General features: G+C 38.2%; 2 protein-coding genes across 2 annotated transcripts; both read left to right on the top strand.

Moving 5' to 3' along the window:
- The first annotated feature begins 589 nt into the window (after nt 1-589).
- Nucleotides 590-16,503, top strand: lgi1b (leucine-rich, glioma inactivated 1b). The gene is made up of 10 exons (XM_086303649.1): nt 590-1,340; nt 1,433-1,504; nt 3,847-3,918; nt 4,429-4,500; nt 9,751-9,822; nt 11,244-11,413; nt 11,502-11,666; nt 12,307-12,527; nt 13,538-13,784; nt 14,775-16,503. The coding sequence occupies exons 1-10, from the start codon at nt 1,090-1,092 to the stop codon at nt 15,122-15,124; spliced, it is 1,692 nt and encodes a 563-aa protein (XP_086159775.1). The 5' UTR covers nt 590-1,089; the 3' UTR covers nt 15,125-16,503.
- A 705-nt stretch (nt 16,504-17,208) lies between these two features.
- Nucleotides 17,209-25,671, top strand: slc35g1 (solute carrier family 35 member G1). The gene is made up of 5 exons (XM_086303650.1): nt 17,209-17,654; nt 19,042-19,222; nt 20,578-20,712; nt 20,877-21,073; nt 22,476-25,671. The coding sequence occupies exons 1-5, from the start codon at nt 17,339-17,341 to the stop codon at nt 22,886-22,888; spliced, it is 1,242 nt and encodes a 413-aa protein (XP_086159776.1). The 5' UTR covers nt 17,209-17,338; the 3' UTR covers nt 22,889-25,671.

Raw genomic sequence — 25,671 nt, 5'->3', positions numbered from 1 at the left:
GACTTCCCATGTAACCCGCCGAACCCATCAAAGGACCTCATCCAGGAAAGAAACGGCACAGCTCTCGTCATTTATTACTGAAAAAATATGTCGTCCTATTAGCTATTTAAACACACATAGGCGTACTCATCCAGTTGGATAAACAACACAAAAGGCTTTTTGCATACATGTCAGGCAAACAGTCTGTTTTAATAAGGATTTAAAACGAGTTTAAAAACCACGCAATCCAAACGGATGGAAATTTTTATTTGAAAATATTTTATTCATGAAATCCTATGATATGTTTCCCCGTGTATGCTATTCCACGACATTCATTTTAATGAACATAATATAAAATACTGCTCTACATTTTTCCCCCCTGTGTAATGATAGTCTGGAGATCAGACTTTACCAGCCATTTCTTATGCACAAATATCTGATTGAGTAGTCTTTTTGATGTATATTTAACCGTATATTTTCACATTTAATGTCATTATTATGCCAGAGAAGGAAAGAAAAGAGGCAGCATTTGAATGAGTGGGGCAGGTGCATTTGCACAGAGCGCCTCATGAATAGCTGCTCCCCCATTAGCCATGCACGGCTCTGAAGCGCGCATAAATAATAGCTGGCACCGCTGATAAAAAAAAAAAAAAAAAAAAGCGCACCTTGGGGCCTCTCTCCCCCTCTCCCCCCCTCCATCTCTCTTTCTTTCTTTCTTCCACTCGCTTTCTCTCTCTAAGGTCATCTTCTTCTTCTTTTTTTCTTTTTTTTCTTTTAGCAAAGCATTTAGGCTACGGGACAACTCCAAAAAGCCAGATTTTTACCCTTGCCTGTTACTTAGGCACGACAAAAATCTGAGATGTTTTCTGCTATTATGTCCCATCTGCCCCGCATTTGTAATCCTGCCCCTTGCAGAACAAATCCACTGGACTGGTGCCTTCCTATTGAGACGCTAGAAGCATAGAAGACAGCCTCAGAGCGCTCTATCATTAAGAGCAAACAAGACAGAGGACCTCGGCTTTTAAAAGCAAAACGAGAAAACAATCTGAAAGCGTCAAGTTAATATTTCCCGATTGGCTTTACACGTCGCAGATTTTGCTTGTAAGTTGCATGTTCGTGAGTGGAAGTACTCGGCTCGGGACAGAAGGAATGGGATACCCGAGCAGAGAAGTGAGGGGATGGAGAAGACGGAAAGGATGGACGCTCTTGGTTTGGGTCGTTGTTGTCAGCTTGGCTTTAGCTGACGGACGGAGAGTGAGGCAGCCCAGATGCCCCCACGGATGCACCTGCACAAAAGATAATGCCCTATGTGAGAGTGTCCGATCTGTGCCCCACACTTTCCCATCCGACGTCGTTTCACTGTAAGTGATGCTGCATGAAGTGGTGAAGTGTCAGAAAGCTTAATACATTCTGTGTCATATTTCCACTTTGATTTGTTTCTCCTTTTAATCAGATCTTTTGTCAAGTCTGGATTTAATGAAATTACTGGAGGAAGCTTTGCGCACACACCTACCCTACACCTGCTGTGAGTAATAGCTTTTAATCTATCTATTTATCTATGTATCTATCAATTTATGTATCTGTCAATCTGTCTGCCTATTTATTTATCTGTCTATTTATAATTTATGTCTGCCTGTCTGTCTCACTGCTTCCTTGATTTAAAAGTAAGGTTGTGTCTTAACAGGCAACTTGCACACAGGCTTAGATTCAGCTTTAAAGGGGGAATTCTCTGTAATGGTGTCTGGATTATGCAATAGACCACATGGCTAGAGCAACTAACAGCAAGAGGAACAGTGTGTGTGTGTGCGTATCTTCTTTAGAAACAGGGTGGCTGAGATAAACAATGAGCATGTTCTCTTATTCTCCTGAAGAATTCAGCCCTAATCTGTAGTCAAATAACAGGCGTGCACATGAGTGTTCACCTTCTCCTAACAGTGCTGTTGATTAATGGCCTTCATTATTTAGTATCTTGACAGGACTTGAGTCTATTGAGCAAATGCGTTCTTGCAAATCCACAAATTAACAGCAAGGTCAGACTTAACTGTACTCTACGCCGCACATAATAACATGCTGTCAAGCGTCAGTTTAGCTTTCCTGGCACCGGTTCCTTCATTCTCTCAGATGACGGTGAAGTCGAGGCTAAATGTGCACGGAGCCTCAAACGTAGGAGGACGTAGCATCACGCATCTGAAGACCGAGCTCGTGACTGTTAGGAGAGAGGTAACTGAAGATGAGTGAATAAGTGGACTGCCTCATCTGTTATTTTTCCCTGCAAAGGTGACTTGAAGCATCTTAACCTCCATTAAGGCATGCTTGATCAGTGCCACTGTTTTGTAGTCTGCATTAGCCAAATGTCAGGGTAACTGGCTTCCTCATTTTAAAGACTTTAACATCTTAGGATTGTAATATTTCAACCTTGACATAATAATAAATAATACTGATGGTACTTTTGTTCAATATTTAAAAGAAAAGAGCCGCTCTGTACAGTAACCAAATGCCAGCTTAATAATAAACGAAAACCCTTTAAGATTTTTAATAATCTGGTGGAGATGAGGTGTACAATATGTTGCCGATGGACACGATTCTTATGTTAGTTATTTAAAAAGTGACTCAAAAACAAGTTGGGGGGGGGGGGGGGGGGGGGGGGGTAAGAATCTTGATTCTTTGCCATTTCTTATGAGAAATATGTAGGAGTGAGTGGTTGTTTCTCTGTTTAATCTGAGTCATTCATTGACCACATACACAGTGGGTAGAAGTGGTGAATGAGTGTTGTCTATTACAGTATCCCAGTCCCCCATCCAATTTCTCTGCTTTTTGCAATAGACTTACTGCCATTGACATTACGTAAACATCCATGACCTTTTCTTATTGTGCACAGCCCACACAAATCAATATCTTGTTGGAGTTCATCTCAGTTAAGTTGTGAAACACAAACAACCAGCTGTTAAGAAAAATCTATGTACAGTTGCTTTAAATATGGCAATTTGCATTAGTCTAAACGCTTCCATCCTTTATATTTTGCTTCCAAAGAACCAGACTTTATCTATATAATATCTTTATAATTTTTAAAGTGGTCTTCATCAACAGTTTTCCAGGCTTTCCGAAGACCTTTCAAAAGTTTACGTTGGAGATTGGCTGCTTTTTCACTCATTTTCATTCCAGTCATTCTACCTGACCCTTTTCAGAGGAATGTTTCTTTTGTTGTTGAGCTACTTTTAAATTTCATTTTTAGGCACTGTTATACTAGCCTGCCACAAAGGTGCATAATTTGTTTCCTGTGGACACACTTTGTAAAGGACACACTGCACAGTGTGCCAAGACCTGACAGAACCTGAAAAATGCATCTGGCCCTTTAGTTGATCCGTCTACTGTTCACTGAAGCCTCATCAGAAATGTCATGGAAGGGTGGCTGTCAAGAGCATTTCATAGGGAAACAGAAAAAGATTCAGGTATGCCAAATTACACAAGAAATGAACTGAAAAACCGCAGCGATCTGTGTTACAGAGTGATGAATCTAAATTTGAAATGTTTCATTCATCTCTATTCATGTATGGAGGAGGTCAGGAGAGAGGTGCAACAGTGAGTGTTTGAAACTGTCTGTAAAAGACTGTCATATTTGCCATTTTTTATGAGAAATATTATCTCATATAATGTCATATTATTGCATTTCAGCCAGCGGTGTTGTCAAAAATCTATTGAAGTATGAACGCAGAAAAGTGATATCAAATTTTGATGTTATTCTTATGAGAGCTATCTATCTATCTATCTATCTATCTATCTATCTATCTATCTATCTATCTATCTATCTATCTATCTATCTATCTATCTATCTATCTATGTCTTTTTTGGTTTGTTTTTCCTTCACAGATTGTTCACAGCAAACTCATTTGACCTGATTGATGAGGATGCATTTCAAGGTTTACCACATCTTGAATACCTGTAAGTAACTGTTTTTAATTCATGTGCAGAAAACATTTGTGTGCTGTTGTATGAAACACTGTATCATAATTGCATATTTTTTGTATTAAACAAATATGAGGCACATGCTGATTAATAACAGCACTATGTGAACCTGTGCGGAAATATTGCACTCAAAACCTTACTGTAGTGCATGCTTGGTTACATGATGGCATATAAATCTATCTGAACGATGAGGCTTTACCCATAAGCATGTTTACACTAATGTTCCCTGTTTGGGTGCTCCATCCAACTACAACCACAGCTAGTTAAATGGCTGAAAACACTTGTTTGCATTTTGAATGTGTTTACAGTATAATTTACTTTGACATGTTTTCCCAGTGTTTTACTAGCCTTAGCGATCATGTAAAACTCTCCATAGCCTGATTGCAGTAAACATCTCATCTTCTTACAGGACCACAATAGATGTCAGTATTAATTGTGTGTAGGATTTCATGACTTACTCTCATTCATTCTGCTTCTCATTCACAGATTTATTGAAAACAACAAAATTGCTGAAATATCCCCATATGCTTTCCGGGGCCTGAAAGCTCTAGTACATCTGTAAGTATTTTGGTTTGAAAAAACTTTAACTCAGTTCTTGTTATCCTCTTTCTTCCTCCAGTCTTTACTTATCTTCTCCTTAATCCCTGTCCAGGGAATAGTCCCATCTCTCGTTTGTTCCTTTCTATTTTCTTAGAACTTGTGGCTTTTTCCTTTCTTCACATTAACATCTGCATTGTCCCTTTCACACGTCTGTTTCACTTTTCGAGTAATCTGAGGTAAAAAGTAACTGAACATTATTTTTCGAGGTATCCTGACATACCCTCCATCAGTTTGCCTTTTCTGTCCCCGTTTCACTTTGTCACTGTCTGGAATGAAAAGGTAGGCAAAAGCGCTGCTGCCAGTAATCATTTCTCAAGGTGACTGAAGATATCAGCTGGATCAGGTTGCAGAAGGGCAGGTCTGGATGTTTCATTGCAGATAAGCTGTTCATATATTTTAGACAGTAAAATAGACTTGATTTTGTCAAAGTTTGATTTTTCTAAAACCAAAAAAAGAAGCTATTAGTGTGAATATTGGATACAACTGCTCAAAATCTGCCTAGACAATTTATAAAACCACTATTCTGTCCTGTAGAACAAAACTATACGAAATATGCTAACACATTCTTAACAGTGTTTTTTCTAAACACAGTGACAATGTCACCTCAAAGCCTGCCAGAACTAAAGGTAGGTGAGAGCGCGAGTGACTTATCGGTCAAGTTAAATATAACTGTGCTGTAACCTTAAACCGGGTGACCTATCACTCTGTGACTCTCCAACATGTTTTCCCTTTAACATCATGCAGCACAGGGCAAACAAGATTTTAGCATATTGGTCTTCCTTGTCATCCCTTCATCATCCTTATGATCACCACCATCTTTTAAACTATATATTGTTATGAAGAGGAATAAAAGTCAAATAGGAGAGATTAAAACATTTATCCCAACATCAGCAAAGTATAGAAAATAGTTTGATCTACAAGAAATCACAAGCAAATGGTTTTTAAAAAGATTTACACTGAAAGTGAATCCACTTCAATGTGCTATGGATGAAGAATTAAGAATCAAGTTTTACCAAACTTCTACAAAACAGGCAGCAAACATGCAAGAAAGGTAAACAGATACTGCAACAAAGACTGAGTGGAAAGGCAGGACTATTTATACACGTGAAGGTAATCAGGGGAGTGCAAACAGCTGGGGGAAGAAAAAGAAAGACAATCAATAACAGTGAGACAAGAGGGGAAGTAAAACTAAAGACAAGACATCAGAAAAATGAATAGAAAAATACAACAGGGAATAACAATTGGGAAACTCAGACACATGAATAAACTTAAACCAATCAAACAGAGGATACATTGTCCACCAGCCCTCTTCAAAAACAGTAATACCTGAATCAGGCCAGAGTTAACAAATCCATGGTGTGGTACTGTAGACCAACAGATATTCTGATAAAAGCAACATAATAAAACCTTGTCTATATAAGAATAATTATCTAGGTAACGAGTTTAATTGCTTTTGTCAAAGTTATAACTTTACAAATGGAGTTTTCCTGTAGGCAAGATAATTCACTGCAAAGGGAAGGTCAGATCCAAGCTCCAGTAGGGGATCACTGCTCTAGAATTAAATCATTTTCCAATAACAATGTATGCAATAAAATATGAAGCGCTAAAACTGTCAGCTAAGATTTTTTTATATTGCTAACATGACTCAGAAAGTGCCATAGCATGTCAGTGAAGATGCCCTTTTTCGGTTCCCTTCTAGAAAAAAGTAAACAAATGCTGATACCACATGCAGTATCAGAGGACACTTTAAGAGCATCACACACAGTAAATACATTATTAAAGGGCATCTGCAAGGAGTTATATTGGAATCCTTTCCACTCTGCTCTAACCTCATGTGTTTGCTTAGTGCATTCTTGCATAAACTGTAAAGTTAAAAGGTCTCTCTTCCTTGGAGAACCAACTTTCATATAAATAATGCAGTGTTCATGGATTACGCCAACATTTCATTTCATTCACATCTCTCTGTGTGTTTTGAAGTTCAGTCTCTAGCTCCAGGGTTTGTTTTTGTTGTAGGTTTTTTTGTACTGTTGGCCAAAAAAATACCCTGCATTTGACAGCACCGGAGAAGCTAGACTATATACAAGGTAACAAACAACCACACACTCACTTATGACATACTCTGAAAGGAACAACTCGGCTACATCTGGGGGGAAAAAAACAACTGCATCAGTCAGATACATACGTGCAGAACATGATCAACTTGAAGTCAAAACATTTAGTTAACACAGAACTTGGAATATGAAATAGACCCAGGCAACTTCTTCTCTTCTATCAATAACAACTGCTGCTACTATACAAATCAACAGTACAACCAGGGGGCTGGGGTGAGATGGTCAATTATCTAGTTTAACTGTAGAAGTCTATATACAAATTTTATTAATAACAAGGATTATCTAAACCAGTTTTTACATCAATTCAGTGTCATTACCATATCTGAAACTTGTATTAACATGGATAAAGGAATGGACTTTGAACTGAAGGGTTATGAATTCACGTATATACTTTATTAACACAATGTACTGCATGAACCTGGTCCCTAAAGTAACCAGATCTACTAGAATCACATCACATTGAGCCACTCTCATAGACAACATTTTTACAAATGACACTGAAAATAAGACAGTAAGCGCACTTCTGATTAATGACATCAGTGACCATCTTCCTGTTTTTACAGTCTGTGATAGGAATTACAAGATTAAAAATATGGACAGAAAAAAAGTACACACGATTCAGAACAGAGGAATCAATAAATGCTTTTAAAAACCATTTCATGAAACAGAAACAGGTGAAATATATCAAAAACAAGATGCCAAGTAAGTATGATGAATTCCTTAGATTATTTACATTACTGTATAATACAAACTGTCCAATAATGCAATATAATAGAAAACATGAGTAAATAAAAATAATATTAAAAGAATATGAGAAATACTGACCAGCGTTGTATAACGTAGGTCTACACCATCACTGAACCTGGGATAACAGAGGAAAAACTGGATACCTTGATAGACAGAAATCATTATTCAATGGTCCATGTAGCTGTTGTTTTTGAAATGGTTAAAACATGTAAAAATAAGAAATCCTTGGATTTTAATGATATTGATAAGTCAGTAGTTAAGAAAGCTCTTAAGGCTATTTTAAGATTTAATTTGGAATTTATCATTTCAAACTGGTATATTTTCAGACAGAATGAAAATAGCAAGAGATAAACCTTTATACAAATCTGACAACAAACACCATTTCAAAAACTACAGGTCTGTTTCTTTACTATGTCAATTCTTAGAAAATCTTGAAAAACTGTATAACAATCGACTGGAAAAACATATAGATAAACATAAACTGCTCACCGAGAGCCTGAGGGCTCAGATCAAGCAGATCAACATCACTGGCACTATTAGATTCAATAGAATACATCACAAATTCTATAGACAAAAAGCAATATGTGGCTGGATAATTCATAGATTTAAGCATTTGACACAATAGATCGGGATATATTAGTAAGAAAACTGTATCATTATAGTGTCGGGGGGTAGTTTTAAATTGGGTTGGGAGTTATTTAAGAGACAGGAAGCAGTTTGTGAAATTAAATGGTTGTTGCTCTGTATGCATGGACATTGCCTGTGGTGTACCCCAGGGGTCAGTTTTGGGCCCTAGATTCTTTAATTTATCAATGACATGTGTGAAGTGTCCAGAGTGTTAAAATGGTACTGTTCCTGATGATATAAACATTTTCTGCACTGGTGAGGATCTGCTGCATTTATTTGATGAGGTAACTAATGAAATAATTAAATTAAAGCTTGGGCATGATTAAAAACAAATTACTGTTACATTTGAATAAAACTACCTAATAAAACTGTTCTTTGGAAAGAGCAGATTAAGTATAAATGTAAAAACTCAAATAAATGGTGTTCATTTTGAAAGAGTCAATATAATAGATTTCTTGGGGTAATAATAGATGAGATACTTAATTAGAGAGCACAGATAAGATATATTCATTCCAAAGTATTAAGAAACATTGCAATACTGAACAAGACAAAGGAGGCATTAGACTGTATCACTCCATATTCTATAAGCTGTTGTGCAGAGGTCTGGGGCAATGACTATAAAAGTACATTAGATTCTCTTTTTATTCTTCAAAAAAAAAAAAAGCAGTTCAGAACTACCAGGTGACATTCAACACATGTTTTTTCTTTTTGTTTTTTGAGACAAGGAAGCTATACTGTAATTTAATGGATTTCTTCTTGAAAGCTGTGAGTTTGTGTAATACCAGGAACAAAAAACAACAAGTTTTTGTTTTTCTATGCATGGAGTGAAACTGTGGAACAATTTGAGTGTGGAGTTGGCCAAACATAAAGCAGTTCAAAGATAGTTATAAAGATATGATTTTATATTTGTATAATTAACTTTTCAAAACTGGAAGTATTGGCTTTGTTGTGTGGAGGCTTATAGAGCTACAAAAACATAATGCTCTGATCATTTGTACTGTATGTGTCATATACGTTATATTAGAAATATTTTCATTGTTATTACTGCGGTTTGTATCAGTAAGGAAGCTAAATAAATATTAACTGATAACTTATGGCGAGGAGGCGGGATTAAATAAGTGTGCACTTCTTCCCATTCCTTTTTAATATGTAAGTGAATCAGAACAGGTGAAGCAATATTGAAATGTATTTTGTTTTATTTTGTATAGTACTTTTTTTCTTTTCTTTGCTAAATGAACTCCTGTATATTTTTAGAAGATTTGAAATAAATTGAACACAAGTGTGACCAGTGTTAACAGAACAAAATACACAGAACAGTAATGCACAATTCAGGTATGTGAAGGACAGATCGGTGTGATTGCTCTTTTTTAATTTAAATTTTTACATTTAAAAAACAAACAAACTGCTGTATCAAAAGAAAAATCCCACATCTGGGACAAATAGTATAGTAAAGTAAACATATTGCATCTTAATTCGTTTATGTGTTTTTTACTGCCTTCCATTTCAAGCACCTGTTACATGTCATGAGAGGAATCTAGAAGTAGTCAGGTTTTGTGACATGTTTATTTGTTTGTAATGTCCTTGGTTTTATTCTGTTTCTCAAGTCATTCTGTTCCACCAACCAATGAAAAATACATTAAGGGAAATGGATATGTCAGAAGAGTTGCACTCTACATCTAATGTAATCACTTTGTTTATTATTTTTTTCCTTTTTGCTGATTAGGAGTCTGGCTTACAACAACCTTGAGACACTGCCCAAAGATGTTTTTAAGGGCATGGATGCTTTGACCAAAGTGTGAGTCTGTTTTTCCTTAATCCATCCTCACAATGCAAATATACACTTTAGTTATTACTAATATGGTCATCAAGGGTTCATTGTATTTGTGTTTGATTACTATTTATATGCTGTATGTTTAGTCCTTTTCACACAGTTTGAAAAACATAAGTAGTTACTAAATCTATATTTGTTAGGATGCCTGGGTCGTTGACTCAGGGTTTTTGAGTTTATTATATTATTTATACTTTCTAGTTTTTGGTTTCTTTGAGTTCTGTCTTATGGTTTATGTCTCTGTCTTCTTTAGTTGCTCTGTCTCCCCTATCACCTGTATCCCCTTGTCTAGTTTGCGTCTATGTGTATCCTTAGTTCCTATATCCCCGTGTTCAGTCAGTGTTTGTGTCTGCCCTGGTCCCACGTCTCTGTTCCCTCTGTAGTGCCTGCATGTGAGTCTGTGTTATGTGTTTCCTGTTTTACTTTGAAGGTCTCTGTCTTTTCTCAGTGTGTTCAGTTTACGCTTCTTTGGTCTCGTCAGTTCTGATTTGCCCCAGCTGTGTTTCCCTCCTGTTACTCATTCCCTGATTGCTCCCTCTGTGTATTTAAGCCCTGTGTTTCTCTGTGTCCGTGTTGCGATCTACCGTTTATTTTGCCCATCCACTGGTGTTAGTTTATTTTGAGTTTTGTTCCAGTTATGTTATGTTTGCGTTCAGCATTACAGCTGTTTTGGTTTACGTTCTGTCTCCGGAGTCTGCACCTTGGGTCCTATTCCTGTCTGCACACAGCCGTCACCTAACAATATTAGTATTTCTCCTCCTTTTCAAAGAAAGAAACAATAACTGTGCAAGAAGGAAAATGAGAGAATAGTCTGAGAAAGTAAATCATTATAGAGGAAGCTATTACATACTGCGGTTGAGAAATCTAGAGAAAGGAAAGGCTGGGTTAAGATGCTACAATGTCAGGGTAAATGGTCAGCAAGTCAATTACACAACAAAAGAACTAGATACTGGCTTAGGTCACACTGACACAATCAGCTAGATTAATTCCTGTGTCTCTAGATTCACTAGACTCCACATTCAAGCTTAATAGCTATTCAAACTGAGAGTGTGTGATAAGCAGAGACTACCCAGGAGATGGGACACGTGCTGTGGTTTAGCAAACTGAACAGTTCTTGGAAATAAGAGGCCTGTAAGTTTTATAAAGAAAGCAAGAAATAAAGAATAAATATTAACGATTTCATGTTGTAACGTTAGTGTTTTACTTGATTGTCATGGCAGGTTCTGGTTCTGTGGAGTTTTCCTTCCCACTGATTGCTGATTGAGCCCATCTGGTTGTTGGGGTTTTGTTTGTGTTATTGGAGGGTCTTAACCTTACAATGTAAAGCACCTTGAGGAAACTGTATAAAGAAAATTGAACTGTATTTTACTTGTGATCCATTCATGTAGGGATCTGCGAGGCAACAATTTGATCTGTGACTGCAAGCTCAAGTGGTTGGTGGAGTGGATGCACCACACCAATGCCACTCTAGACCAAATCTACTGCAGTGGCCCACCCATTCACCAGGGGAAGAAGATCAACGACCTGCTGCCTCACTCTTTTGACTGCATCGCAGCAGGTACCTTCCTCTTGCACATCTCCTTGTATCACAGCATCTACAGCATCTTTCTTTCATGTCTATTTAATTGTTATGTCCCACCTTTCAGAGTTTGCCACCTATCAGTCACTGAAGTTTGAGTCCATTTCGGTGGATGCCTTCACTCTTGGTAATGAACAGTATGTCGTGTTTGCCCAGCCTTTTGCTGGGACATGCAGCTTCTTAGAATGGGATCACGTGGAGATGACCTTCAGAACATATGACACCATTGAAAGTGAGTTTTTCTCAAGTCAGTACGAGAATGTGTAAATATTCTCACCTGGAATGACCTCAATGTGTAGTATGTAAATGTATAAGAAACCCTGTATGGATTATATTGGTCTCAGTCAGAGTTGGCTTCCCTGTAGAACTTCACAATACATTTTTTTCAGGTGACTGCAGTTGAGTATATATCTGATTGATGTAATTACTAGTTCCCATTCAAAATAATTACCCGTTTAAGCCAGCAGTATAATAAGAGATGTTTGACACAGCATACCCGCTAATGCAGAAAATTTCCTCTGCATCCAGGCATAAATGGAGTGCCTGGATGTAGAAAGATATCAGATCCTAGCACTACTTTGTGTCAGTCAGATCTTTGCCAACAGTGATGCACTTAATATTTTTATCAGTCACAGAGATTTACTTTAACCTCAGAGTTACCACATTACATCATTAAATGGTTTTGATAAGGTTTAGATAGATGTACTTGAAAAAAGGAACTACGGGTTTCATGTAGTATTTGTAGTTAGACACTCTTTATTGGATGAAAAAAAGGTTAGTGAGCCTAATTGTTCTTACATTCTAGTACAAACAGTTGCTTGGGTTCTGTGCATGTACTGAATGTGTATTTTGTTCTCTCTTTTACTCTTTAGGCACCTCAACTGTCGTCTGCAAGCCCATGCTAATTGAGAACCACCTCTTTGTCATTGTGGCCCAGTTGTTTGGGGGCTCACACATTTACAAGCATGACACCTCCGCCAGCAAGTTCATCAAGATCCAGGACATTGACATCCTAAAAATTCGCAAACCCAACGACATCGAGACCTTCATGATCGACGGAGAGTCTTTCTTTGTCATCGCTGACAGCTCTAAGGTTGGGCCTGTTTTCTGTTTTCTTTCACTGTCACTCAAAATCAACAAAGTATTTCATGGCAGGTGGCATAAATTTGCATTTCGCTAGTGACGGTTTATTTTTTAAATGAATCTATTTCAGGGTTCAATTTAAAATTGCATTACTTGATTTTTAAAGTCTCAGTGGGTTAGCACTCCCTTACTTAACAGAACTTTTGAAACCCTACAGTCCTACTGGAGCACAGAGGGCTTTGAACCAGCGGCTCTTGAACTCTCCTAGAATCAGGCTTCAAAGCAGAGGCGTTAGGGCCTTTTCAGTGGTGGCTCCTAATCTTTGGAACAACTTACCTTTTTACTTAAGAACTGCCACGTCCCTCAATCATTTTAAAACACCTTTTAAAATCTATTTGTTCTCGCTTGCTTTCAAATCTAGTTGAGCAGAGTATCCTGGCTTTTAGTGTGCAAACACAGTGTTATTTACTTCTTTTATTTGATTTTTAGTGCATAGTTATTGTTGATTTAGCCATCATTGTATATACTGTATATTCTATATAACTTGTACAGTACTTTGGTCAGCTGGGGTTGTTAAAATGTGCAAACAGATATCAATTTTGACTTGACTTAAAAACAACAACAATACTGTAGACATGTCCTTATTACTGCATCCAGCCCCTGTATGAATAAATATCATCTAATCTACTCTTCCCACCACGTCAGCCAGTCCTTCCCCGGGCGTCCTTCTCTGCAGCATGTCGGTCTGTGTCTGCTCCTGCTGATTAGCTTGTATTGCCAAATGTTCACATATGCTCTCACATATGCTTGGGGACAACTCAGGCACACAAGCACAGACACACCACCACACTCTGGTGTTTGGCTTCATGCAAAATTTGAAGTTTGTTGCCTAATTTTTTTTCATGTTGAGCTATAATTGTTTTCAACTGTAAATCACTATTGAGTACTTAATTAAAATGCTTGTTCAGGTTTTGAATGTAGTTGGCTTGAGCTGATGTTTTGTACATGTTCTTCCTGTAGGCGGGCTCCACAACGGTGTACAAATGGAACGGCAATGGATTTTATTCCCACCAGTCACTCCACCCTTGGTACAGGGATACAGATGTAGAATATCTAGAGATCTCCAACAAACCCCACCTGATTTTGTCAAGTAGCTCCCAGAGGCCTGTCGTGTACCAGTGGAACAGGAGCCAGAAAAAGTTTGACCGCAGGACTGACATACCGGACATGGAGGACGTCTTCTCCATCAAACACTTCCGAGTTCAAGGTGAGATCCATGCAAGCAAAAGGACACTGTGCAAACTTCTAGTTGCATCCATTAAGTTTAGTGCACCACATGCTTAATATTGGACTCAACTTTTTTTTTAAGTGTGGTTAATAAAAACATTTATGACCTACTTTCTTAGACTTGATTTATTACTCTTTATTTTCCCGCTGCATATCGTCGGCATTTATTTTGAAGGCGATAAGAGGCAATGTCACTGCCATAAAACCTGCACACAAATCAGACTGTAAAACATTATGATAGTGTGGGGTGGGGGTTTCTCTCTCATATTAACAGGTTACCTATTAGTGGCTATTAGCTGATGTCAGGGAAAAGTTAGTTCAAGGAAAGCAGTTTTCTTTCGAGGTTTACAACAGCTTCCGTATGCGTACTGGACACAGGTCTCCAAAGACAAATGACAGGGAATTAATTTGCAATTCCAACTTTATGGTTTCTCCCTCACCTTAGACCTCCCAGCAGAGAGAAATGTGGTACACCAGGCGCTCTGCCTACCAGGAGACACTCTCAGCCTTCTCTAAACAGGCAATCTGGGGTGTATACATAATATTATGAGAATATTATGGGTTTGCCATAACAGCTAGCCTAGTTAGGGCTGAAAGAAAAACTGAGAGAAAGCTTTATCTGTCATCAAAAACAAATAGCACCATTCCCAGAGTAACATCTGCATCCACTTCTTCTTTCTCCCAAAACAGTGCATAAGGCTGAGATCAGCCCAACTCTGCTATGTGAGCAGACAGGGAAGACACGACTCAAGATCACAGCACACAATGTGTGAATATAAAATGAGTGAATGTGCATGAATAATGTAGCTCGAAATGTCTCCCACAGCTGAATAAATATTTGTAGCAAACAATGAATTATATTTGGGATTACATAATCTGTTTTTTTTGTGAGCTTTCCTGTGTCAGATCCGCATTTAGTGGCTGAATGTCTAAACTAAACGGCCTCTTGAAATCTTTGTCCTTTTCAAAGGTGATCTGTTTATATGCTTGACAAGATTCATCGGGGACTCCAAGGTGATGCGCTGGGACGGTGCCATGTTCAAAGAGGTCCAGACATTTCCTTCCCGTGGCTCTATGGTGTTCCAGCCCGTCTCCACCGGCAACTGGCAGTATGCCATCTTGGGCAGCGATTACTCACTGACGCAGGTCTACCAATGGGACACCAAGAGGGGCCAGTTTGTCCCATCTCAGGAGCTGAATATCCAGGCGCCTCGGGGATTTTCTCTGGTTTCCATTGACGACCGGGTGTTCCTACTGGCATCCAGCTTCAAGGGAAAAACTCAGATATACGAGCACCTCATGATCGATCTGAGCAATTAGGCCCATCGTCTAAATGCCTTTTCCCCGAGATTGTCGCTCTCGTCAGTCCCATTTTAATCAATCAACAATTTCCACCTTTGCTCAAACAAAAAGAGAGATTTGTCAAAATCCTGGTAGATTAGTTTGTAGCTAAACTTATAAATATTTTGTGATCAGCTGCAGTGGTCTGCAAGTCCTGTATTTATATCTCAATCCCTTAATATTTGGAAATGCCTTATTTTCCATTTAAAGTTGTGAAGTCAGTGATCTTCTTTGTCTATTATTCAACTCCAAAGGCAGAAGACATTCACACATGAGTTTGCTATTAATCTACATACAGTTTTGTTTCTCCTATAGGATTTTGATAGTGCTGATTACCATTCATGTTTTGTTGTTGTTGTTTTTGTTTTTGGAAATGGGGTCTATAATGGAAAATACATTATAGACTATGGGACATTAACCTACAATACTAATAGGTGTGTTGTGTTTAAGTACTTGATTTATTTGCTTGTGTAGGTTAGTCTCATTCATCCTGTCACATGAGCCATTCAACTGACAGGCTTGACAGATACCTTACAGAAAACAGACAATCTGACAAATGTACAAAACCCCCTTTTCACCTTTAAATCTATGATTATAGATGTAGTGCTGTACTTAGCAATAAAGCATTTTGTCAGTATTTGACACCTGAGCTTCATAATAATACTACTTTCAACCAAATGCAGGTAAAAATTGGACTACTTGCTAAGAACCGTGTCTTTTCCATGGCAGCTAGTTGGCAGCTTGTAATTATTTCACTTCAATAAATGGAACGACAAATCTGCTAAACACTGTGAGAAACTGAGTTTAAAAAAAAAAGAACTGCTTCCTCTCTGCTCTCAGTTGAACAAGACTGTGTGCGCAACACACTCATGGCGTTGATTTCTGATGAATGCCTCGCTAGAAGCATCCCACTGTGTCACCCAGCCCTTTCTCTTTCACTGCAACCTTACCCCTTTTCTCCCCCGTTGACAAAGCCATTGTTGTCTTTACTCTGCAACGAAAAGCCAACCACTGTGCCGCACATACTACCTATGCTTTCATGTGCGCCTCTTATTCTGACACAAAAGAAGTTTGATGACAATTAAAAACTTCACTGAGAACAATTTGCCAAAAAAATAATGTTTACGTTTTTACAATATTGTGTAAATTATGTTACTTTTGTATGTAGAGGGGACCACACTCGATGCTTCTTTTTTTGGTGTAGATATAGTGATAAGATTTGGTGTAACGTGATACTTCTGCTGTAGACTTGTGTCACTTTTATCTAGTTGAGTAAGGATAGAGGATATTACATGTCCCTTTGCCTTCTTTTCGCATTTTATTTTATGTACAGTGGTAATAAAATACTAAATCAGCAAGCAACTTCTCGTATTGTTTTTTGTTCAATTATACTTACAAACTGAATGAATTTAGTCTTTATGATTTGATTTGTATTCAGCTGATTCTCTTCACTTGATAATAAAAAAGTGTTCCTTTTTTTTTTTTTTTTTTTTTTTTTAACCACAGTGGCATCCAGTCCTGAGGTGAAAACTGTATTGGGGCACCACATGGTGGTGGGAATAAAGGATTTAACATTACTGTTTTCACAAGGATACCAATCTATTACTGAGTAAAATGTGTTTCTTGATAAAAAAAAAAAAAAAAATTGTCAAAATTAATTCAAGCTAAATAAATAAAATCCTGAAATCTCATTATTATTGTGAACTAGGCTCACATTCAGAAATGAATGACAAACACTAAAACTCATTTTTCTGTTCGAGGATGCAAGTAATAAAATAAATACAGACATACAAACAAATAGAACTTGTAAACTTTTGCTTGTGTGGAGAGAGAGATCGCCAACCATTGCACGGTTTATGCCACAGCTGCCATTACAATAACAGTATCGGAAATGACAAAATCTATATTTCTGTAATGGTTAGTTCACCAGTATGCAGAACTTCTTTAATCAAAAATGTAAGTGTATGAAATGGGCATGGACTTTTAGGAACATTTTAGTTGCCTAGGTAGGAGACTTGGTTTGAGTCCACTTCTGCCCCCCTGTGGCTAAACTGAACACCGCACAGTCGTTAGCAACCTGCCCCCTGAGATAAGATTACTCATTAACCTCGTCTTCTCAGTCACTCAGGACACCGGGGAAGTCGCGCGGTACTCTCACTGAGGCATGCTACCGCTCAGCCGTCGCATCTTAGCATGGCAGACTGTAACCACTGCACGCACGAGCGGGCTTTATCCGTAGAGGACGACGTTACGGTGGCGTTTTACAAAGATGACAGCCATGACAAAAACAGCGCCTACGACCGACAAGAGCCCGGCACAAACGACCGGGCACCAGAGAGGATTCATCTGCGGAGCAAGGGCCGAGCTTCGTGCGAGTATGATGAAGAAGAAGATGATGATGATGAGCAACTGGAGGGCGCAAGAGGAAATTCACTGGAAAGCAGCGGCGAGGAGAAAACGTCGTGCCCACCGGCGTTTTGCGTCAGAAACAAGTCCCCATCCCCAGAAGGTAGAAGCGCACGCGCATGCACTTACAGTTAGCATAAAGTAGTCAGCATCCCCCGTTTTTACGACTTTCTCCTGCAGATAAACTTCGTCGTGTGAATAAATAATATACTAATACACAAACAGTGACTTCCTGCGTAGCACCACGTTATACAATCGTTCAACGTCACGTATCGGTGATAGCGGCGATATCACGTGTATGCTATTGGCCTATACACTGTAATACAGTCAAATTGGATTACGCGCAATTTTTATATAAACTTATAACATCTTTTTTTTGGGAGGGGGGGGGGGTATTTGATAATAAAACATCCGTTAAAACAGCCCATTTTCATTGTATGTTATTTATTTCAGAATAAAACGGTAATGTTAAATAAAGTTGTACACCAAATTATACTTAAAATATGATTAAGAAAAATGTTCCCCTTACAGTGATTCTGCCCAGTAGTGAACCTAGTTGACTGGTGAAGCTGGTGGCTCAGTTGTTTCATAAGCCAGCTTAACATTTTCCATCGTGCTATAAAACGGATGCATGACTGTGCACTTTTCCAAAAGAAAAAAAACTAACCAAAAACGTGCCTATTTTTAAACAGGAGGTGGTTTATACATATGGCTGCTGATGTCAATTTTCTAAAACTAGTTTAACTTGTATAGGGCTTGGTCCTGTCTTCCCTCTGGTATAATCCTGTACAAGGAAGAAGGGGGTTTATATTAGAAATTGACAAGGAAGTAAGACATTTCCTCAGGACCTTTACATACCAGTTTTAGTTTATTACTTTTTGGTTACTTTTGTATTTGATGCATAATTGCTAGGGTAGAACAGCACAGGGTATAAAATTGAACTCCCATCTGGTCCAGCTGTACACTTAAGTTTCTACAGAGGTTGACTTAAAGTATGTAATTAAACTATTATGTAGTTAAAATCAAAGAAAATTCCTAACATAAAATGATTCTATGACAACAAGTCTTACAGTACTGCTTTACTGTGACTAAACATTGTCAATCTTCTTCCTCGCCTGTGGATTGGTACAAAGTTTGGAAAGCAAACAGACTGGTGAGTACAAATAAAAATACTTGTTTAACCTCGGGCTGAAAGTCTATCCCTGCACACGTATCAGTTGTTTCACAGTCAGGGTTTGCAAACACCACAGCCCACAATTTGGCATATCTTTTGTTTGTGATCTTTGCAGCTGAATTACCCAGGCCACATGGGGTTCAATAACATATTCTGCTCCTCGCTTCGCCATCCAATATGGAGTGCTGTATTAAGAACAACATAATACATTTTTATAATTAAAAATGTAAGTGATTTTCCTCTCATGGCCCTTCTCTTACATTCTTTTGTCTTAAGACTTACTTAAACTAATGCCTTCTTTTCTCTTTTTCCACAGGCCCAGAGAAACCAAATAGATGCCCAGGTCTTGGCTTGTTCTATGCTTTCCTGTCCACAGTTTTCTTCTCCATCATCAACCTCTTGGTGAAAACTATAGAGGGAATTCATGCTATAGAGATCAGTGCCATACGATGCTTCTTTCAGATGCTGTTTGTCGCACCAGTAATCATCTATCACAAGTAAGCACAATAGCTGGTTTAAGATTTACACACGCTGTATACTATATGAAATAATTAAGACCAGTATTTGTTTGTACATTTTCAAACCAACAATCTTTTTGGTTTGAGCAGATTATAATAGGATACAGTCAAAGAGATGGCGCATATCCTCACCTGTAATTTATCTGTCATTTTATCGCCTTTAACCAGATTTACTGACTTCACGGTCCAAACATGAGGTTTACAAAATATTGTTAGAGATTTGTTTTATTCCCCTCACTGTTGTTGATGGAAAAATGTGCATTTAAATTCAGTGTGGGAAAGGGTTTTGAATAATACTCCCACATCAAGTTATATAGCCACCTAAAATTAACTCCCCATTTCATAATCAGAGCTTAAGTATAGTCAAGTATATTAAACAAACCACTTGAGGTGTAATTTTTACACATACATAGACTAATATGCCAACAGGCAAACAAAATATAATCAAACAGATTTTTTTCACATTTGGTGTTACCTTAACCTTGGCCCGATTTTTGGCCAAAGGGAATTAATCTCAAGCAGTTATTGGTGTCTGTCATCAGAGAAAATTTGAAACTGATATCTTAAAAACTGTGGACCCTAGACTACTAATAGACAGACAGACAAACAGAAACGATTAAATGCTCCCTCCCTTTGGGGAAAGAGTAAATCTAGCTTGTGCCCATACTTGTTATTAATCTCTGGCTCTCTTCCACAGCATATCTTTTGTCCTGTCTTCCTCCTCTCACCCCAACCAGTCACGGCAGATGACTGCCTGGTCCTGCCGTAGGTTTCTTCCTGTTAAAAGGGAGTTTTAACAGGAACAGTGCTTGCTCATAGGGAGTCATATGATTGTTGGGTTTTTCTCTGTATGTATTATTGTAGGGTACCTTACAATATATAGTGCCTTGAGGCAACTGTTGTTGTTATTTGGAGGCGTATAAATAAAATTGAATTCTTTTTTTCCCCCTGTCAATTTATTCCACTAGCTTGGCTTGATTCCTTTAATACTGAGAAATATAACTTAAAAAAGGCATTGAACCTTCTCACCCATCCTTCTGTTCATCCTCCACATACATTTTAACTTTGATTTATCATTTACAGATCTGTCTCTCTTCCCTGTTTTCAGCAGCATCCACTCATGCATCCATCACTGTCATTCCCACATTACCTAAATGTATCATTTTCCTTAGCCATCCACTAATTTGTCATCCCTTAACTCCCTACGGTACTTGCATTTTCTCCATCTGTCCCTCCCTGAAATTTCAGTTTATTACTTCCTCTATCAGTCATTGTAGTCATCCTTCCATTCAGCCATCCCTTCATCCATCATCCTCATATCTGTGCTCCTCCAGGACAGGTTTTCTTGGTCCCAGAGATAAACGTTTAGTTTTGATGCTTCGGGGTTTCCTTGGTTCCAATGCCATGATCCTGCTCTTCTATGCAGTTCAGCTGATGCCGCTGGCAGATGCCACCGTTATCACATTCAGGTGAGAGCTGCTTCAAAGCTCATTTATTACAGATCACTTCAGATTATGTTAACACTACAGATGCATTGCATCCTCCTTGAATTCATCAGCTACATTTACACTTTTTCCATGCTTTTTTTTTTTTTTCCTTTTTAACTCTTTCTCTCATTGAACCCTGCCTCCAGTAATCCAGTCTTTACCTCCCTCTTGGCTTGGATCTTCCTGAAGGAGAAATGTACAATCTGGGACTGTGTTTTCACTGTTTTTACCCTCACCGGAGTCATCCTCATTGCCCGACCGCCATTTCTCTTCGGCGAGAATGTTCATGGCATTGAGGGCGACTACACGAACCACATCAAGGGGACTTTTGCTGCATTTGGAGGTGATATGATTTATCCAAACATTTACACTGAGTATTTTGCTGAGGATTTTGTTTGCTCTCATGGTCAAGTTGACCATGGCAACCAGGGGAACTGAACCACATTTGGATGAGAGGGTGGAGTGCAAAATGAATGGAGGACAAATGGATATGTGGTAGATAAGATGAACAGTATCTGAAAGTCACGTCCTAATGAAACAGGAAACATTTTGGCAAAGACTTGACATAAGACCTAAGAGATGTATCTGGACCTTAGGATTATCCATCTACTGTTTACTGACACTCAGTTGCAGAGTGAAAAGGTTTTCCAAATTACACAAGAGCCTCCTATGCCACTCTCTAGTGCAGGGGTGTCAAACTCAAATACACAGTGGGCCAAAATTCAAAACTGGAACAAAGTCACGGGCTAACATTAATATTTATTGAAAAATCTTCCTCCAGATATAAGAATGAATCTTTTGTTATGGACTCGAACAAGTTTTGCTGAAAAACTGAATATGGAACAAGCAAAGCCTAACACTAAACGATATATATATATATATATTAGCTGTATAATACCAGTAGGCCAGCTCTAATAGTAATTTGGTATGGCTTCGCGGGCCAAATGTAATTAGGCTGCGGGCCAAATTTGGCCCGCGGGCCAGAGTTTGACACCTATGCTCTAGTGGCATAATGCATGAAAAGAAACCCTGAAGTGATTTAAACATGAAAGTGAAGGGAAAAATTGGCCATGTTGATGAAAATTGTTTGTTTTCATACCAGTGAAGTTACACTGGGGTCTGTGTGGATGGACTTTTATTAGAGTCCGCCTCAAGTGGCCACTCAAGGAACTGCCATTTTTGGCACTTCCATGTTGGCTTTATATGGTATGTTTTTTAAGAGCCAGCACGTTGCTGCTCGACTGAATGCTAAACATGGGTGATAAATTGTTTCCAGTCAATTGTGGCTGGGCTCAAAGCTGTCTCCTTTCTTTTGTAGCAGCTTATTAGTTTCTGTAAAAGAGGTCCATTAGGTTTCAAAGCATGATACCCATATTGGATTCTCACTGACTAACAGTTTGGCAAACTTTTTATGGACTCATTCATTTCGAAATTTAAATCTTTGAATCAGCAGGAATGATTAGAAATGCATAGATGTTAATACTACATAACAATAAGTAATAATGTGATCCAAAATGTCACACGATGAACCTGAAACATACGGGTTTAGGACAACATTTAACCTCATTAATTCAAGTAATTCTATCAGTTTAATAATAGCTTTGTAGCTCTGAAGCAATAGAGCCGAACATACCCTTTAGCTGTCCTTCAAGTCTAAAGTGGTTCTTATGGATTTGTTCATTCTTATTATCCTGCAGATTAATTGATTCATTCTGTGTCTCTCTCAATGGTTAATTTATGTATAGGAGCAATTGGAGCTGCGTGTACATTTGTTATTCTTCGCAAGCTGGGCAAGAGTGTCCACTACTACGTCTCCGTGTGGTACTATGCTGTCATCGGGTTAATCGAGTGCATCATCACCATATCCGTCCTGGGTGAATGGAAAATCCCATTCTGTGGCCGCGACCGCTGGTTGCTGATGTTGATCGCCATCCTGGGTATCGCAGGCCAGACCTTCCTCATAAAGGCTCTGCAGGTTGAGAAGGCCGGACCCGTAGCCCTGATGAAAACTGTGGAGGTGGTGCTGGCGTTCATCTACCAGTTCATTTTCTTTAGCCGCGCACCAACATGGTGGAGCCTCGGCGGAGCGCTGTGCATAGCGGTGAGCACCAGTGGAGTAGCAATAAGGAAGTGGTATAATAGTTCCCGTAGGAACTGATGAGCAGACGTATCGTCAGTTTAAGTATTGATTTTTTTTTTTCTCTTTACCATCATATGGTCTTAATTTACTTCTTATTTTACTTGTTATTTATATGCAAACCTGAGTGGAAGTTTAAGCTCTTTATAGAGTTAGAAGCAGAAATAGATCAGACCCAATCTAATATGGGGCTGTTTTGGCTTGTGATGTATTCAGAAATGAAGTCAGTGCATCTATACACATTGATTCTAAGAGTCAACCTGTGCAATTTAATGCTTGTATCTTTTTTTTAAATTAATCAACAGGTTTAGGTTTTTTTAAAGAAACGAGAAAAAAGACTTCTCCTAAAAACTGTACGCTGATCCCTGGAACTTGTGTGTATATGTACACAGTATAAATACAATGAAGGACATCCCATTTACTCCCCTTTTACTTTAACCTGAATAAAATAGCCAAAGAGAGGATGGCATAACCATATTGTACTAAAAAGTGTGCAAATTTAGATTTTTATTATGATTTTACTCAAAAAAAAGAAAAATGTTTGAATCTGTTCATGCTAAGACTACGACTATGATCGCTCTGCCATCGACAATGACAACAAAAAAACCACAAACTCAAGAAAAGCACTTTAATGCAGTTAGTCACTACAAACAATACAATAAATTCCAACACTGTCATGCTGTACTATTTTCTCAGGGATTTCTCAGCAGGGTGTGATGTTGGTTAGCACTCCTAGTGCTAGTCAGTGGACCACTTGTATGTCCTCCCTGTGCATTTTTCTCCAGGTTCCCTGTCTTCAACTTTGCAGCCCAACCTCTAGCTGTGCACTGTGCAATATTTAAAGTGCCTTATGTAGGAAAGCTTTCCTTAATAGAGCGGCTCAGTAACCAGTAGCATGTCCTAAGATACTCTCAGATAACTGTGCAAATACACATGAAAATGAATAAGAATTAGGGTGCTAAGAGAATTTTGTAGCTAAAACACTAAGCCCCACCCCTGCGATAGGCTGCACTGATTTCTTTATCAACACGAGAGTCAGATCCTGTCATCACCTTGTGCCATTTTAGCAGGCAATTAGTGCATAATCAGTTCAAAAATATATTTTCTGTGATGCTCGAAGTGGGATGTCATTTGCGCTTTGTCTCTGCCAGAGGGCAGAGCAAGTGTGAGTAAGCTGTCACAATAATTCAGCAAATCAGCTGGTAAACAACTGCGCACAAAGATCGCTTCAAGTGTCTTACAATGAAATCTTGCTCATTTATTTCAAGGAGGTAAAGCTAAATAATGAGAGGTAAAACAGCACAATGAAGTGCAGTTTTGTTAATATAACCGTGCTCAACCCCTCATTACTCAGGTGAATATCTGCAAACAGTTAGACTCAGTCTTCTATATAAAGGCACATGTTCTGGTTTTGGCCTAGTAGGGTTTTTTCTTTTTCGTTTCTTTGTTTTATTTTAATGATAGCCTTAGCAACTCAATACTAGCATCTAAGATTCTGGACGTTTGCACTCGCCCTGTGATTATAAGTGGATCCATTGTATCTTCAGTCCAGAGGCGTTCAGCTGGTAAAGCAGTTTTGGGATTTTTAGTTGATTTATAAAATTCCAGCAAAAGTTCTAGAGACTTTAAATATTTTAAAGCACAAATATAAAAGCTTCTCTGCTAAAAGCAGTAGTTTGTTTTTTTCTTTCACGCTTAAAGAGTGTTTTTTCTGCCTCTGATGTATGATTTATGTCTAGAAATCTGGCTCTCCAGCACAGCTGTCTCTATGTTTTGTATCTGGTAGAAATTATTTTGGTATTTCTAACATTTAACAACAAGTTTCCCAGTGGCACGACCAGTGAGGTCATTTTCGCAACTGCAGTCCCGTATTTGACACAATTTAATTGGGTCCAATACAGCTGGAAAGGGAAAGCAATTAGTGGTGCTAGACTGCTACGCTATATCCTGCGGTGCTGTCTTTGCTGTTTTTCACACTCTCCTCTTTCTGGATTTTTTTTTTTTTCAACTTGTGGAGAACTGTGTCTGCAGCACAACTTGCACAGTCAACACCCGTTCCTGCTATAATTATTCCACTTATGCAGTAAATGTTAGTGTGCACACTGTTGCTTCTATGCAATGCGACAACTATTTCCTTGTGTTGTATAAGAAGTCCAGCTGGCTCATGTTGGTCCTGTAGGACATGACACAGTGAGCTGTAGAAGACTAAAGCAACAAACTTTGTGTGCAATATAAAAATGCATTTTATCTACAGAATTTGCTGTGGTTGAAGTAAATCCCAGCCGTGCTCTGAGATATTATGTAAAGAAGAAGAACTCAGTTTTATTGCCAAAATTAATTACTGATTCAAAAAAACATATTAGCTGTCTCACTCTGTTTTTTTTTTGTTTTTTTTTTAAGGAACTAGTAGAAAATAAAGGCACTGTGACATTTGTCAGTTGTTCATGCATGTGACGGTCACATCAAATGTCCACAAGTTAATTTTCTTAAGTGTGTTTTGGTTTTACATTGAATTTATTATTATTATTATTATTATTAGTTTAAATGGCATGAATGCTGGTAGTGTGAGCACAATGTGTTGTTTTTCATGAGCTGGTAAGGTGAACAGTCTCAGGACCTACAAGCCTTAAAAACCTACTGAAGCTGTTTTTATACTATTATTATTATTATTATTATTATTATTATTATTATTATTTCTGCAATGTTTTACAGAAGCTCAGATGTATGTATTTCCACACAGTGATGAATAACTTTTTAGTATATTATAACTTGAAAATAAATCTTATTTAAATTTATAAGTCTTA

The sequence above is a fragment of the Aulonocara sp. 'chitande type north' Nkhata Bay genome, linkage group LG8 (genome assembly GCF_057382095.1).
Source record: "Aulonocara sp. 'chitande type north' Nkhata Bay isolate Kocher_YH1m ecotype deep benthic linkage group LG8, A_spYH_male_GT1.1, whole genome shotgun sequence".
Classification (NCBI taxonomy): Eukaryota; Metazoa; Chordata; class Actinopteri; order Cichliformes; family Cichlidae; genus Aulonocara; species Aulonocara sp. 'chitande type north' Nkhata Bay.
Note: the sequence above shows the minus strand (reverse complement) of the source record. Positions and strands in the feature narration are given on the sequence as shown.